The sequence below is a fragment of the Arachis ipaensis genome, chromosome B6 (genome assembly GCF_059453495.1).
Source record: "Arachis ipaensis isolate K30076 ecotype BB chromosome B6, ASM5945349v1, whole genome shotgun sequence".
NCBI classification, from domain to species: domain Eukaryota; kingdom Viridiplantae; phylum Streptophyta; class Magnoliopsida; order Fabales; family Fabaceae; genus Arachis; species Arachis ipaensis.
In genome coordinates this window covers 40,923,626-40,939,055 of record NC_142441.1, presented here as the reverse complement: position 1 = coordinate 40,939,055, position 15,430 = coordinate 40,923,626, and the positions used below count along the sequence as shown (strand labels likewise).

Here is a 15,430-nt window from a genome sequence, read left to right as displayed (position 1 = left end):
AATGCTTTTTTGGTGAGAGGATGATTGGTGATAAAGTTTACAAAGTTGTTTTTGATTATAATGGTTTAGGACATAAGAGATGGTTTAACGTGAAAGGATCCAAGAAGATTTGGATACCTAAGGTCACTTGAGCTTGTTTTGTAGGTGTGCCTAGCATCCAAATGAAAGGAGAATATGTGGTACATGGATAGCGGATGTTCTAGGCATATGACCGGAAAGACAACCTTCTTCATAAAGCTTGATGAGTATGATGGAGGATTTGTCACTTTCGGTGATGATGGTAAAGGAAAGATAGTGGCCGTTAGGAAAGTTCGTAAAAGCTTTTCATCTTGTATAAATGATGTTCTTCTTGTAAATGGTTTGAAACATAATTTACTTAGTGTAAGCCAATTGTGTGATCTAGGATATGAAGTTGTTTTTAGAAAGTTTGCGTGCTTAGTTGTTTGTGAAAAAATTTGGGATATTTTATTTGAGGCTAGAAGGTGCAATAATGTGTATGGATTGACTCTTGAGGACTTGAAAGAACAAAATGTAACATGTTTTACTTCTCTTAAATCTGAAAAATGGCTATGGCATAGAAAGTTGGGTCATGCTAGCATGTACCAAATTTCTAAGCTAGTTAAGAAAAATCTGGTTAGAGAAATTCCAAATATCAAATTTGATAAGGATCTTACTTGTGATGCTTGTCAATTAGGTAAGCAAGTAAAATCCTCTTTTAAACCAAAAGATGGAATTTCAACCAAAAGGCCATTAGAGATGTTACACATTGATCTTTTTGGTCCAACAAGAACTTAAAGTTTAGGAGGTAAACACTATGGTCTAGTGGTGGTAGATGATTACTCTAGATTTGGTTGGGTACTTTTTCTTGCTCCTAGAACCCCTCAACAAAATGGGGTGGTTGAGAGAAGGAATAGAAGCCTTCAAGAGATGACTAGGGCCATGCTTTGTGAGAATGAGATTCCAAAATTTCTATTGGCTAAAGCTGTAAATACAGCTTGTTATATTTTGAATAGGACCATTATTAGAAAAGGGTTGAAGAAAACTCCCTATGATCTATAGAAAGGAACCCCTCCAAATCTTAAGTATTTCCATGTTTTTGGATGCAAATGCTTTGTACTTAATAATAGAGAAAACCTTGGTAAATTTGATCCAAAATCCTATGAATGGATGTTTGTTGGATACTCCACCACTAGTAAGGCCTATATGATTTATCTCAAAGATCATAGGACCATAGAGGAATCCATACATGTCTCTTTTTGTGATTATAATTTAATTCCCATTACTGTGATAGATAATGATTCAGATTGTGAAGAAGCTGTCAACAAAGGAACAAGTGAAGAAAATTTCAAGTCTGCTCAAAATGAAGAATCTGCCAGTCCAATTTTATCTCGTCAGAATGGAGGAGACATTTCCATTTTGTCTCCTGAGCCAGCAGGAGAACTGGAACAGAACAACCCACAGAAACTCATCAAAGCTCAACACTACTCCGAAAGCCTAGAGAATGGAAGTCCATGAGGGGTTATCCTCATGACTTTATCATTGGTAATCCCTCACAAGGAGTAACAACAAGATCCTCATCCAAAAGGCAATCCGAACAAGCAATTTTGCTCTCTTGTCACAAATAGAGTCCAACAATGTAAAACAAGCTCTTGAAGATCCATCATGGGTCAAAGCCATACAAGAGGAGCTTGCTCAATTCGACAAGAATGAGGTTTGGACAGTAGTACCTCATCCGAATGGTAAGAAAGTTACGGGTACTAAATGGGTGTTCAAAAATAAATTAGGTGAGGATGAAAAAGTTGTTCGTAACAAGGCTAGATTAGTGGCCCAAGGTTACGATCAAGAAGAGGGGATAGATTTTGATGAGTCTTTTGCTCCGATAGCTAGAATGGAAGCAATTAGGTTGCTTCTTGCCTATGCTGCCCACAAGGGTTTTAAAATGTTTCAAATGGATGTAAAATGTGCTTTTCTTAATGGCTTTATTGATAGAAAAGTGTTTGTGGCACAACCCCCCGGTTTTGAGGATAAAGAATTTCCAAACCATGTTTTCAAACTTTCAAAGGCTCTTTATGGCCTTAGACAAGCTCCAAGAGCTTGGTATGAAAGGCTTATTGCCTTCTTGTTGGAAAATCAATTTCAAAGGGGTACCACCGACACTACTTTATTTATTAAAGCATCTAATGATGATATCCTCCTAGTTCAAGTCTATGTGAATGACATTGTGTTTGGATTGGCCAATGAGTCCTTGTGTGAAGAGTTTGGAAAACTCATGACTAATGAGTTTGAGATGAGTTTAATGGGAGAGCTAACTTTCTTTCTTGGCCTCCAAATTAAACAAACTCTTAGTGGTACCTTTATTCACTAAGGAAAGTATGCAAAGGAACTTATCAAAAAATTTGGCCTAGAAAGTTCCAAACCAATGGGAACACCTAGGCATCCAAACACAAAACTTGAAAAGGATGATAATGGCAAAGATGTGGATGAAACAAGGTATAGAGGAATGATAGGTTCACTTATGTACCTTACCTCCTCTAGACCGGATATTGTTCAAAGTGTGGGAGTATGCTCAAGGTTTCAATCTCACCCAAAAGAATCCCATCTTTCAACCGTTAAGCGCATCATTAGATACATTAAGAGAACTAGTGATTATGGCTTGTGGTATCCTAAATCTGATGACTTTTCTGCAATAGGGTTTTGTGATGCAGATTATGCGAGAGATAGAGTGGATAGAAGGAGCACCTCCGGCATGTGTTGCTTCCTTGGAAGCTCACTCAACATGTGGTCAAGCAAAAAGCAAGCCACAGTGGCTCTATCCATAGCTGAAGCTGAATATATTTCTGCATCTGCATGTTGTTCACAATTAATTTGGTTAAAAATACAGTTAGAAGATTACAAATTAAAGATCAATAGTATACCCTTATTTTGTGATAATATGAGTGCTATAAACATCTCAAAAAATCCTGTTTTGCACTCAAGAACTAAGCACATTGAAATTAAATATCATTTCATAAGAGAACATGTGCAAAAGGGTACTATTGATATTCAATTTGTAAAATCTGAAGACCAACTTGCTGACATTTTTACAAAACCCCTCTGTGAAGACAGATTCTGCACTTTGAGAAAAAGTCTGGGAATGATTGATTTAAGTTCTATTGATAACTTGTGAAATTTTTTATTCTGCTCAGTTTTGTCTCGTAGGAAAGCAGGATATAAAAATCAGGGTGTGTTGGAAGGGCTATGATCAAGGGGGAGACTGCGCAGAAATTAATACTTATGGGCCCCACCAAATTTCTTTGACCCCACTCTGACCATTTTGTTAGTTTCTCTTTATGTAAATCACAATCTCTTTTTGTTGTCTCATTAAATCTTGTTGGAAGTGGTTATTGTCAAATCAAATCTTTTTCCTCCTCTAATCCCTTGATTCTAGGAAACCACTTTTCAGTTTATTTCAAATAAAAGGAAACTCCCTTGGTTAATAACCGCCCACTAATGGTCATTAAACTCCCTTCAATTCTCTCTCCACTTCATATTTAATGCGTCCCTAACCTCCCTCCTCCCTCACCCAATTCAGTTCTCTTCAACTCTCCCTATTCCACTTCTCCATTTTCTTTATCATGAAAAGAAAATTGCCCCTAGAAAAAGTGAAAGAATTCTCTTCTCTCAAAAACCTTCCACACCTCAAACTCACACCCACATACATATCCGTTCAAGGAAAAGGAAGGAGAAGGTTCTCGTGGCGGAAGAAGAAGAATCACACACTTCACCCATTCCATCACCACCACAATCACCACCAAAGAAGACCACACCCAGACGGAGTACTCAGAAGGTTCACCTTGCATAACACCAGGGAGCCAGAAAACTTGGAGTCATTGGATTTCAAAAACAAGTTCAACAACTTACATTCTCATTTTGATCCGGCCAGGTTCAACTCTTGTGCCTCTTATGAGTTCCATAAGGAGGTTTTGGAAAAACTCCACCTTTGTGCCACCTATCTAGTCAATCTCGACTCACTCACAAATAAAGGTATCAACGTTGCTCCTCTATTTGAACTTCTTCAATGGACACCACTGCTTCATATTCAGAAACCGGTCTACCCCGGTTTGGTACATGAGTTCTATGCCAACATGCGGCTGATTGATGGCACCATCTACTCCTATGTCAAGAAGGTTTACATAACTCTGAACACTGAGGCAATTAGAACTGCCCTAGGCTATACGGATGTGGGGCCAAGAGCTTATATGACTGAGAAGTGGGACTCCCAGGTTGGAGTCACCTACAAGATTGTCCTACAACACATTTGTGAAAACTTATCTGGATTGGACGGCACAATTCCAACCCACAAAGCCCTCGGCCCTACAAACTCTCTGCTTCACAGGATCATCACTCACATCCTGACCCCTCAAAGTGGTTCCCATAATAGAGTAACCTTTTATGACTCTCTCATACTTTTTGCTCTTGTTACATCTACTCCTATATCATTTGGTTACCTTATGATCAAACACATGTGGAAATCAGTTAAGAGCAACAAAAAGGTGAATCTGCCTTATGGCATGTTTTTAACAAGTATTTTCGAATATTTTAAAATTGATCTCCTAAATGAAGTTGTAGAAAATAAGGTATCTATGATCAAAGGAGGAGGAGCCATGAAGGGAACCAAGGGGAAGAAATCTGTAGCCTCAGATAGTGACTTTGAGGGTCGGCCTGAGTTCTCCAAGATAACTGAATCAATCAAAGAAATCCTCACCGAATTCACCAACATGTCGGAGCTAATGGTACAATCCTATAAGCCAGCACGTAAGCAAGCCTATGAACATGAGAGGTCTTGGATGAGGTGCAAGGATAGGGTGAGTCTGATGTTACAGAATTTTGAGGAGGAGTTGGGTGCTGCTAGTGAAGAAGAGGCTGAGGAATCTGAGTTCCACTTATCTGATGATTAATCCCTGTTTCTTTTCTTTTCATTGATATTTGGCTTGTTTCGGCTCAATCTAATACCGTAGTAGTTTATTTTGGTACTATAGACATATGACACTGTGAAACACTCTTGACATTTTGGGTATATTTTGGATATTTTGTTTTCTATGTCATCTTTTGCAGGTTCCCCTTGATGCCAAAAGGGGGAGAAATGCTGGAAAATTGAAATTAACAAAACAGTGGATGAAATCCTTTTAAGGATTCATGATCTTCCTTGTTTCAAGTTTCAATATCTTGTTGTGATGATATATTTGTTTCAAGTTTCAATATCTTGTTGAGATGATGTGTTTGATGTTGATAATGCATCTGTTCCATCTTGGTAAACTTGATTGCTGCTGCTTGATGTTTGTAATTTATTTGATTTATCTTGGAAAAATATTTGTTTGCTGTGTTTGTGATGCATTTGACTTACCTTGATAATTTGTTTGCTGTTTTGAATTTATTTTTGGCAGTTCCTTTAAGCCGTGATATAAAAATAAAGTTTGATTGTTGCTATGGTTTGAGTTGATCATGCTTGATCAGAAATATTTTTCTTACTATGATTAATTTGCTTTGATTGGTTAATTGGAAAATATTTTCAAAATAGCTTGAACAGCAACCTCTTGAAACATCAAAATTTTTTGGTTGATATGAACTCAATTTCTTTGTAAGAGATTGAGCAGAAAATCAATTTATGATAACAAATGAGTTTTGTTTATCAATCCAATTCTGCTCATAAATCAAGCATTCAACAATTTCAAAAATAATATGTTGAATAACATAGTTGCCTCAAGCTTGATTTTAAAGTTATAGGTATAAAGCTTTCCTTGGAAAAATAGCATATATTAAGGGGGAGCCATGTAACATTTGGAAAGGGAAGAAACACTAATCTGCAAAGGGAGTACTCTATACTCTAATCTTTAATTTCTTTCCATTTCAATTTTAATAATGTTTGTCATCAAAGGGAGATTGATGAGTTTGGAAAGATCTAATTTAATTTAGTGATGATCAAACATTATTAATATGATTAATTGTAAAATTATTAGTTGATTTTAATTTATAAATATTGATTTAAATAATTTTGCTATGCAGGATTTTACATTTGGGCCGAACATGCTTTACATTTGTTGCTATGGTTGAGTTGATCATGCTTGATCAGAAATATTTTCCTTGCTATGATTAATTTGCTTTGATTGGTTAATTAGAAAATATTTTTAAAATAGCTTGAACAGCAACCTCTTGAAACATCAAAATTTTTTGGTTGATATGAACTCAATTGCTTTGTAAGAGATTGAGCAGAAAATCAATTTATGATAACAAATGAGTTTTGTTTATCAATCCAATTCTTCTCATAAATCAACCATTCAACAATTTCAAAAATAATATGTTGAATAACATAGTTGCCTCAAGCTTGATTTTAAAGTTATAGGAAAAAAGTTTCCCTTGAAAAAATAGCATATATTAAGGGGGAGCCATGTAACATTTGGAAAGGGAAGAAACACTAATCTGCAAAGGGTGTACTCTATACTTTAATCTTTAATTTCTTTTCATTTCAATTTTAACAATGTTTGTCATCAATGGGGAGATTGATGAGTTTGAAAAACTCTAATTTAATTTAGTGATGATCAAACATTATTAATATGATTAATTGCAAAATTATTAGTTGATTTTAATTTATAAATATTGATTTAAATAATTTTGCTATGCAGGATTTTACATTTGGGCCGAACAGAAAAGAAAAATTGTTGCAAGCCCAATTGTTTTAAAAATACATTTAGCATTGATACAAAAATGTTTTGATTCTTGTGGCTGAATTGTTATCACATTATTTGGGCCAGATTGGATTATTATTGCTACTAGCCCAATTATAATCTTTGCTAAAAGATCCAATGCTTGGTCCGAATCTAATTGAGAAAGAAAGCAAATGTTTTGTTTCAATACTTCCAACGGATCCCATTTCTTATTTTGGAATGGATTTCAAAATTTAATTTGCTAGCATTGGAAACATAAATGAGAGAGAAAAAATGATTTGATGGCTTTAATGTAGCTTACACGCTACTACACAAAAGCATAGGGAGTTGATCTTAATTAATTTATTTGTGATAACACTCATTACTCATAGCTTTGCCTTTTCTCTTTTCTCTCTCTACTCTTTCTTCTTCAAGTTTCGGTCACTTCAACAGAAATTATAGAAGCCATCAGAAGCTACCAACAAGAAGAAGAAGAAGCTAGTAACAAGACCATCACAATGATGGCAAGAAAAAGAAAACTAAAAGTATGTTGTGGTTGAGATTCTCATCACTTATGGTAAGATTTTGTGAAGATATCTTGGCTTCTCTATACCCAAAAATGGAAGAGAAGATCTCGGTCAAAGAAGAAGATTCTTGGAGGGATGGCTTGACTCTAATTCTGCTCAACCACCACAGGAGGTAGCTACAGTGGCTACGTGATGGAAGAGGCAGAGATTGGAGCAGATGAAGCTATCATCATCAAGCATGCATCAAGGGCCAGGAATCCATCTTGGAAAGCAAGGCAAGGATGGAGGGCTTGGATTGATGAAGATTGGTGACCAAGGAAGGACTAGAGGTAATTGCATGTTGGGTTTTGCATTGGTTATCTCTTCTCTCTCTCTGGCCGAACCGATTCTAGTTTGAAGAAGAAGAAGATTAGTTTGGTTTGTTTGGTTTCAATCGTGGAGGCTTCTCCCTATAAATAAGGGTGAACAGCCAGGGCTTGAAGCAAGGAGTGAGTGTGCAAGGCACAGAGTTCTCATAGCTACCTAAGCTAACATAAGTTCTTCTCCTTCAATATTTTCTATATTGTATTTTTCTGTTTAATTTTGTCTGTCTTGAGTCTCATGGAAAAAGGCAAACAGTGAGGTTTGTAAGAAAAAGCCATAGAACGGAAAAAGGCAGAAAGTGCAAAATTAAAAGAAAAAGCCATAGATGTCCTTAGAGGTCCTTTGTACATCTGTGTTGTGTTTCATGATTCTGTGGGAATCCCCTTGCAAGTTAAGTTAGCACTTTGCAGTTGAAAGCTAGGCAGTGACCAAGTCAAGTTCAGGATTGGGGTTTAGATTCTGGACTTGTCCCAGATAGGAAGGATAGTTCTTTGGGAGAATTGGTGTTTGTAATCTGATTATAGTGAAATTCCATCATCTTTGTGATGGAGACTGGATATAGGCTGCACTGCACTTAGCAGCTGAACCAGGATATATCTGGGTGTAATTTTTGTTCTCTTCTACTCCATTTCTGTTTCTGTTGCACAAGAGATAAAACTGAAAAATATCTCGTGCTGATCGACGAGACAAAAAGAAAAGTCTCGTGGCTGGGTACGAGACAAAAGAAAAAGTCTCGTGGCTGGTTACGAGACAAAAAGGTAAAAAAGTATCCAAAAGTTGTTTCAAGGACCATCAAGTGTTACTGAAGTGAAAAAGGGGCTAAGATTCAACCCCCCCCCTCCTTCTCTTAGCCACTGAAAACCATCAGTGATCAACTTCAAGATTAAGCTCAAATAAAACTTTTTTGATTCTTCTCTTTCATTCTTAATAAGTACTTCTCAAATTCTTTGGCATCATCTTGTTCAGAAACATTCCGTACTTTCCTTGTAATGTAATTTCTCACATTTTTTTAATAAAACTTAGTTTACGATGATCACCCACTGGTGCTACAAATGACTGATATGTTTTACTTGATCTAATTTCGGCTTTCTCATTATTTTCATTGGTACGACGTACAAACATGCTTAGCTCCCTGTGTTGTTTAAGCATCTCTGCTCGATCTCTACAGCAAGGATGTGAATAATTCAAAACAACTTTAGAAATGATCCAAAGATCAACGTCCTTCAATGTATGTACATAAATTTTGGCTGGACAATTTATTCCTGCTGAGAGGTTTGTCTTTAGAGATATCTTGGATTTCCATTTTCCCTCTCTACTACATGTAATTAATTGATTCTTAATTTTATCTCCCTTCCGAGTGGTGTTCCTTATTTCCGTAGAAAAACCAGCAAGTTTGGAATAATCTTTGTAGAATTTTCTAACTTCTTCAAGTATCTTGAAAGTCATCCCAATCTTTGAGACACATTGTTCATCGACAACACACCTAGACTGCAAAATGAACCGAAATATTTCATAATAACACCATTGTGCAATAACAAATGAACCAAAAATTGTGCATTCTATAAATTCAGAAACCTTGCATTCATCCAAATTCAATTTCATAAACAATACTGATTTTAGCAAAGAATGATGAAATTATTCATTATCACTTTATTCGATTGCATTAGATTTCATTCAATTCAAAATTGTTAAGGAACAAACCGAAATATTATCAAAACAACACCATTGTGTAATAATAAATGAACTGAAAATTGTGTACATAAACAACACTAATTTTAGCAAAGAAGAATAAAATTATTCATTATCAATTTATTCAATTGCATTAGATTCTATTCCATTCCATTCAATTCAAAATTGTTGAAGAATGAAACTAGATAAAATTAAGAATGATCCAAACCTCGTCCACTTGATTCGATTCAGAAGAATAATCTAAATCGCTGTCACTTATTTGAACATGAATCATTTATTGTTTTGGAACACGCAAAACCTAAACGATTTTAATTACACTATTCGATTTCAAAAAAACAAATGAGATCGAAATCTAAAGAGAAAGAGAATAAAATCAGAGGAGAACACAACGAAATTAAAGAAGAAAACGAAAATATGAAGAAAAGTGACAATAATCAGACGAAAATACAGAGAAATCAAAGAAGAATGGATGGTTTACGTTGAAGAGGAACGAAAAAGAGGAGGTTTACGTTAAAAGTCTATTATAAGTGGCGCGGTGTGTGACTCTAAATCACTTGATTGGACTTGGTTAGTGAAATCACTTGGATGTAGAGCATTATTGTAATAAGAAAATTTTTGAGTTAGAATTTTATATGTACAATAATAAATCATTCAGTTTTCTCATCAATGAATATAATCGTATATTCAACTGTCTAGTAACATAGGATCATTCCTAGTCCTCTAAAATTGTTGACAGAATCCCTGAAAATTTCCTAAAATAACTTGAAAAGATAGAAGGCAAGATTTTCATTAACTTCTGTGGAGGAAACTTCGGACATGTTTTGTTAAAACATGGCATATTGGAAAAATATGCATGAAGTCTTCTTTGCTTATCATGAAGACCAATGATCAACATGATTTTACCAGCTTTTGTCTAAAGATCCTAACAAACCAATTGCTCTCACCAGATTTCATATCCATGGTCCGTTTCTTGTTATGTATTTCATTGTCCTCGGAAGCTTTGTTTGTTTTCGCCGCACTCTTCAAGGGTACCTGTGGACTAGCACCGGATGAAGACTCTACTAAACCATTCACCATTTGCAACACCTCGCTCATCTTCGGGCGATTCTTTGGGTTCCTGACAAGGCATCGGTTAGCTATTAAAGCGAGTTTTTGTGCTGGCTTGAAGACTTGCTTCTTGTCGAGTCTTGGATCCAATATTAGTTGAAATTTCTTCCCATCTGCTAGGTATGGCCTTATCCATTCCAACATCTTCTGCTCACCCCTGGGGCGATTTCGATCAATAGGGCGCCTGCCAGTAATGAGTTCATAAAGGAAGACGCCGTAGCTCCACACATCATTCTTTGATGTCAGACGTCCGGTTTGGATGTATTCAGGAGCTGCATACCCCATTGTTCCGACAACCTGATGAACATAAATAGCCATATTAACACAAGTACTATACTTGTTAGAACCTGTTTGGAAAATATGCTGCATACTTTAACAGAAAAAGGGAGATCGAAAAAACTGGGGCAGTTTAACTAGCCATCTGCCATTGTTGAAATAACAATGATAAAATGAAAACGAAAGCAAACTTTTATGGACAAGAAATGAACCTATTTCGTCTAAAAGATTAATTTCAATACACTACCAATGTAAAACAGTTTCGTATTGTTGATTCACCATTGTTGATTCACACTATCAGCCTAGAGAATTGACAAAAAGTGAGAAATCACGGAGGGTAATGGGTAGTTATCTATGTTGATTGGCAATTTTTGTAATTTACTTGGTTGATAGTATTAAAAAAATGTATAGAAATTGATTTGTGTTTGTCATATGTATTGAGCTCAAGAGATGTCTGTCAAAAGGAACAAGACAACTCTTACGATTTCCTGCTCCAGACAAGAACATGTTTGACACGATAAATTATTCAGCCGCTCTTAAACCATCAGCACTATCAAGTGTTAAATTGAAAAGAAAGTAATTATCTGTCTGAATATGGTAACAATATCTATTTGAGTAGTCATAGATCAATAAGGGTAGGCATACCGCTGTTGAGACATGAGTTAGTCCATCCGATGGTCCCAATCTTGCTAACCCAAAGTCCGATAGCTTTGCGTTCCACTTTTCATCGAGAAGGATATTCGATGATTTGAAATCTCTGAAAATGATCTAAAATATTGTGTAGACAGAGAGGATGGCATTAATCAACTACACCAAACCGAAGATATGAATAACAGATAAAGTACTCTCTAAGCATTCAATTTAGATCCTCCAAGGTTCCTTTTTCTTTCTATTTTGGGGAGTGGGATATGTAAATGTGCAGAAAACAAAACATTAGGCAAGGCATGCATCAATTAATTAAAGAGGAACTGGGAAATAGTGCTATACATATATATACTGCTATACCTGAAAATCCATTTCCTCATGTAGGTATGTTAATCCGCGGGCAGCATCTTGGGCTATTTTCATTCTCCTACTCCACGAGAGAGGAGTCTCAGATCGATGAGACAAATGGTGTTCCACACTTCTGTTTGGCATGTATTCATAAATCAGAAGCCGCTGGATTCCTCTTTCATCATCATCGGCACAATATCCCACTAGTTTCACAAGATTGGGATGCTCGACAACACCAAGAACATTCACTTCTGTAACCCATTCTCTATGCCCCTAGAAGTTAATAGTAAAGTAACAAATTCAATCTAGAGGAGAGAAAAAAGATAATATTAAATAAGCACAAAAAAATTATAAAATATAAATTCCTATATCACGTCGCAATCAGAATATATTCATAACAAATATCTAACAGCTTAATTAAGGTTAACAAAATGAAAACAGCATGAAAGTTGCACACCAAGAGGAACTTGGGCCCTGTTTTGGCTTGTGGTAACAATATCAGGATAGAGTACAGAGATATGGGTAGATACAAAGCTGTCTGGAGAATGAAACAAATATAGAAACAATTAAAATATCTCAACCTCGAACAAAGTTTGCCCAATTTCCTGTCCACTCAGAAACTAAGGACAAAAGTAGATATATAACTTTTATCTCTTGTCTTTGTAGCTATTGTCTCAGTTTCTGTATTTTCTGTCTTGAGACATTTACCAAGAGGCTAAAAGCCTTGGGTATAGAAGATGAAGTACATGTTTCTAACGTTTGGTCATGTTACATGACAGAATTTGTGTGATAAGTCAAGGTAAGTTTTATAACAATATAATGTGACAATATAATGTGATAACACTTATCATAATTTGTGTTATGATACTAAGACTATCATTGGACAAAAGGGGGGAAAATAGCATATACATAAGTTCACGGCAACACCCTTTTAACATTTTGCTAAGGTACCAAGCAACTAAGTAATTTCTATTACTTCAATTCTTCAAATAGAACATAAGCCGAAAAACCCTCACCTGCATTCCCCTTTTACTGAGTTGTTTAACAGCAACTTGAATTTTTCTGGAAGGATCCTCTAAACTCTTGATCAACGCATAGTAGACACACCCAAACCCGCCCTCTCCAAGCATAACCGAGCGGCTGAAATTCTTTGTGGCAGATTTGAGTTCGGATACGGTGAAGACTCTAAGGTTGCTAGGTCTTTGGGAGAAACTAGGAGTGGAATTCCTCCTGAGGGAATCTGAGCTGCCATTCTCGGAGACATCCTGCGAATTCAACTCAGAACCAGATCTTCTAACCTCAGCCTCCACATAAGTAGAGCAGTCTGATCGACCTGACATTGATTTCAAGCCTTTTGGTTCATCCTTCTTCTCTCCACCATAGTGGAATGGAAAGCACACCATTGCGCCCGGTTCGACTGCTGCTTTTCAGAAGGAACAAGGGAAATTGATAAACACATATCCATTGAACAAGCAACATGGCATCTAAAATCATATTCACAGATGGTATGAAGACATCTCAAACTGAATTAAGGAAAATAATAAAAATTTGCATCAAGCAGTTTCATAAATATCCTAATTCCCCTAGTCAACATTCCAATTTCAGAAAATTTCAACTGACGACATCGCTCTTTCCCTAACAAAATCTGAACAAGTCAACAGCATTCAGAGGAACCAATCATAGAAGTAGAAACTAAATTATAAATTAGAAGTAAAAAATGGAGAGATTCTGGAACTGACCTTATGCAAATGGAAACTTCTGATCCAATAAAGTCGTTGTTGAGTGAGAATAACAAGATTCTAGGAGAGCACTCTTAACCCATAGCCTCAAAAAGTTGAAGACTTGAGAGAAGTATGAGTCCAAAGTTCAGGGGAGGAAGAGAAGTCCCTACACGGCAGCTTTTGGGGATTCTGGTCACCTAAAAAAGTCTACAAAGAAGAAAACGAAGATCAAGGGAAAGAAAGAAGTAACCTTTATAAGGGTGGAAGAAAACGCAGTGTGAAAAGGGAAGTGAGTGTAATTAATATAAGCAAGAAAGTAACAGGCTTGGGTTATGCAATGTTAAAATGAGATGAAGGTAACTGTTAACTGTATTAACTATTAACTATTAAGGCTAACGATGTGTCGGTTTGTGGCCATTGGGCAAAGTCAAGGTTTCATTGGATTTGGTTCTTTGGTGAAGGGACAAAGACAAACACCGCGTTGTAAATGTAGGTAGTTGTAGTAAGTAGTAAATTGAATTATTGAAGTGATGTACTGAAAAGGGTGCTAAATATGAGTAGTTAGTGGTTTAATATACTTTTTTTTAAACAATGCTAGTGGATACCAATATTAAATATATGTGTAAAATAGGAAAATTTACGTATTTAAATTGTTTAGTCTCCATATTTATCCATTTACAACTTTTCAATCTAGGAGACGTAAATACATTATTTTACATATCTATAGAAATCGCTACTGGCAGTAGCGGTTTATAGATACACGTAATCCGCTATAGGCAGCCGCGGATTACGTGAGGGAATCTGAACACAGAAACTGCTAGAGGCTGTCGCGGTTTCTGTTGAGGCTGGGTTGTGTGTAAACTGCTACTGGCAATAGCGGTTTATGCGTATGGGGATGCGTGCGTAAACCGCTGGAGGCAGCAGCGGTTTACGTGTAGTGTGGGTGAGCGTGTGATGAGTGGATTTTTGACGGTTTAGAATTTCATAAATGAAATCTCGTTGCAAGTATAGTTTCTAAGCCAACAAACAATCCTTTCATGCAAAAATTTACAAACCCCAATAAAAATAATAACCGAAGTATTCAAACCTCGGGTTGTCTCTCAAAAGAATTGCAGAGAAGTGTTCTTGTTATTGGTTATGGATCGTATATCTTTGGGGTTTTGAATAAGGAATATGAAGGATAAATGGCAAGAAAGTAACTAACAACTAAGAAATCTCTTGGCAAGGAATGAGAACTAGAAGTCCTATCCTCATTATCATTATCAATTGTGATGAGAATTGTCCAATGCTCTACTTAGACAACCTCTAACTATGAAGGAAAATCAAGTAGAGATAATTTAAGTCCACAAGTCCTAGTCAAATCCTAAGGAAAGACTAGAGTTAGTGTCATTCAAATCAATTAGCAATTTCCAATTATCAATCAACAAAAGAGTTTGATAACTCAAGAGTCTCTAATTACTCAACCAAAGCCAAGAAAAGAAAAATCTACACTAACATCCTTCCAAGCATTTAATCAAACACTTGGAAGGCACAAAAAGAAAGCAAGATAAAATTGCAAGAAATGTAAATACAACTACTAATTGCAAGGAATTAATAATAACAATTCAAATCAACAATAAAGGAAATCAAACATAAATTGCATTAAAGGAAAATAGAAGAAACAAGAGTGCATCAACAAAGTAAACAATTACAAAAAGTAAAGTACAAAACTAGAGAGAGCAAAGGTAGAAGAACAAGAAATTGAAAAGGAAAAGTAAATCAAAGCGTGAATTAAACCTAGATCTAAGAAGTCCTAATCTAGATCTGACCTAATTTAGAGAGAAGAGAGAGCTTCTCTCTATAGAAACTAACTAAAGCATGATGTAAACTAAACTATGTGTCCCCCTCCCCCTTTGACTCCTCTTGATTTCTGCATATAGTAGGCTCAGAAATGAGTTGGATTTGGGCCTGGGAAGCCCAGAAATCGCCCCCAGGGTTTTCACTTTAATGAAGTCACGTGCGAGCATCGACGTGTACGCGTGGGTCACGCGTACGCGTCGCTTGGCATTTTTGCTTTCCACGCATACGCGTCATG

The 15,430-nt window shown here is 36.2% G+C and overlaps 1 protein-coding gene across 2 annotated transcripts; it reads right to left on the bottom strand.

The window, feature by feature from the left end:
* Positions 1–9,857: 9,857 nt before the first annotated feature.
* On the bottom strand, positions 9,858–13,714 carry LOC107648619 (serine/threonine-protein kinase PCRK1). Of its 2 annotated transcripts, none has more exons than XM_088491675.1 (5): positions 13,375–13,714; positions 12,652–13,052; positions 11,648–11,908; positions 11,288–11,410; positions 9,858–10,663 (listed from the first exon to the last, which is right to left on the bottom strand). In XM_088491675.1, the coding sequence occupies exons 2-5, from the start codon at positions 13,036–13,038 to the stop codon at positions 10,148–10,150; spliced, it is 1,287 nt and encodes a 428-aa protein (XP_088347801.1). In that variant the 5' UTR covers positions 13,039–13,052; positions 13,375–13,714; the 3' UTR covers positions 9,858–10,147. The 2 variants fall into 2 exon arrangements, with proteins under 2 accessions (XP_088347801.1, XP_088347800.1); XM_088491674.1 differs by having other exon boundaries at positions 12,652–13,055; positions 13,375–13,703.
* Between the last annotated feature and the right edge of the window lie 1,716 nt (positions 13,715–15,430).

Excerpts from the sequence above, each read along its gene's own strand:
- LOC107648619 (XM_088491675.1), bottom strand. The coding sequence starts at position 13,038 with ATGGTGTGCTTTCCATTCCACTATGGTGGAGAGAAGAAGGATGAACCA. Across the intron at positions 11,909-12,651 it reads TCAGTAAAAGGGGAATGCAG|GGGCATAGAGAATGGGTTAC; the intron begins GTGAGGGTTTTT and ends ATTAACTTCTAG. Across the intron at positions 11,411-11,647 it reads ATGAGGAAATGGATTTTCAG|ATCATTTTCAGAGATTTCAA; the intron begins GTATAGCAGTAT and ends ACAATATTTTAG.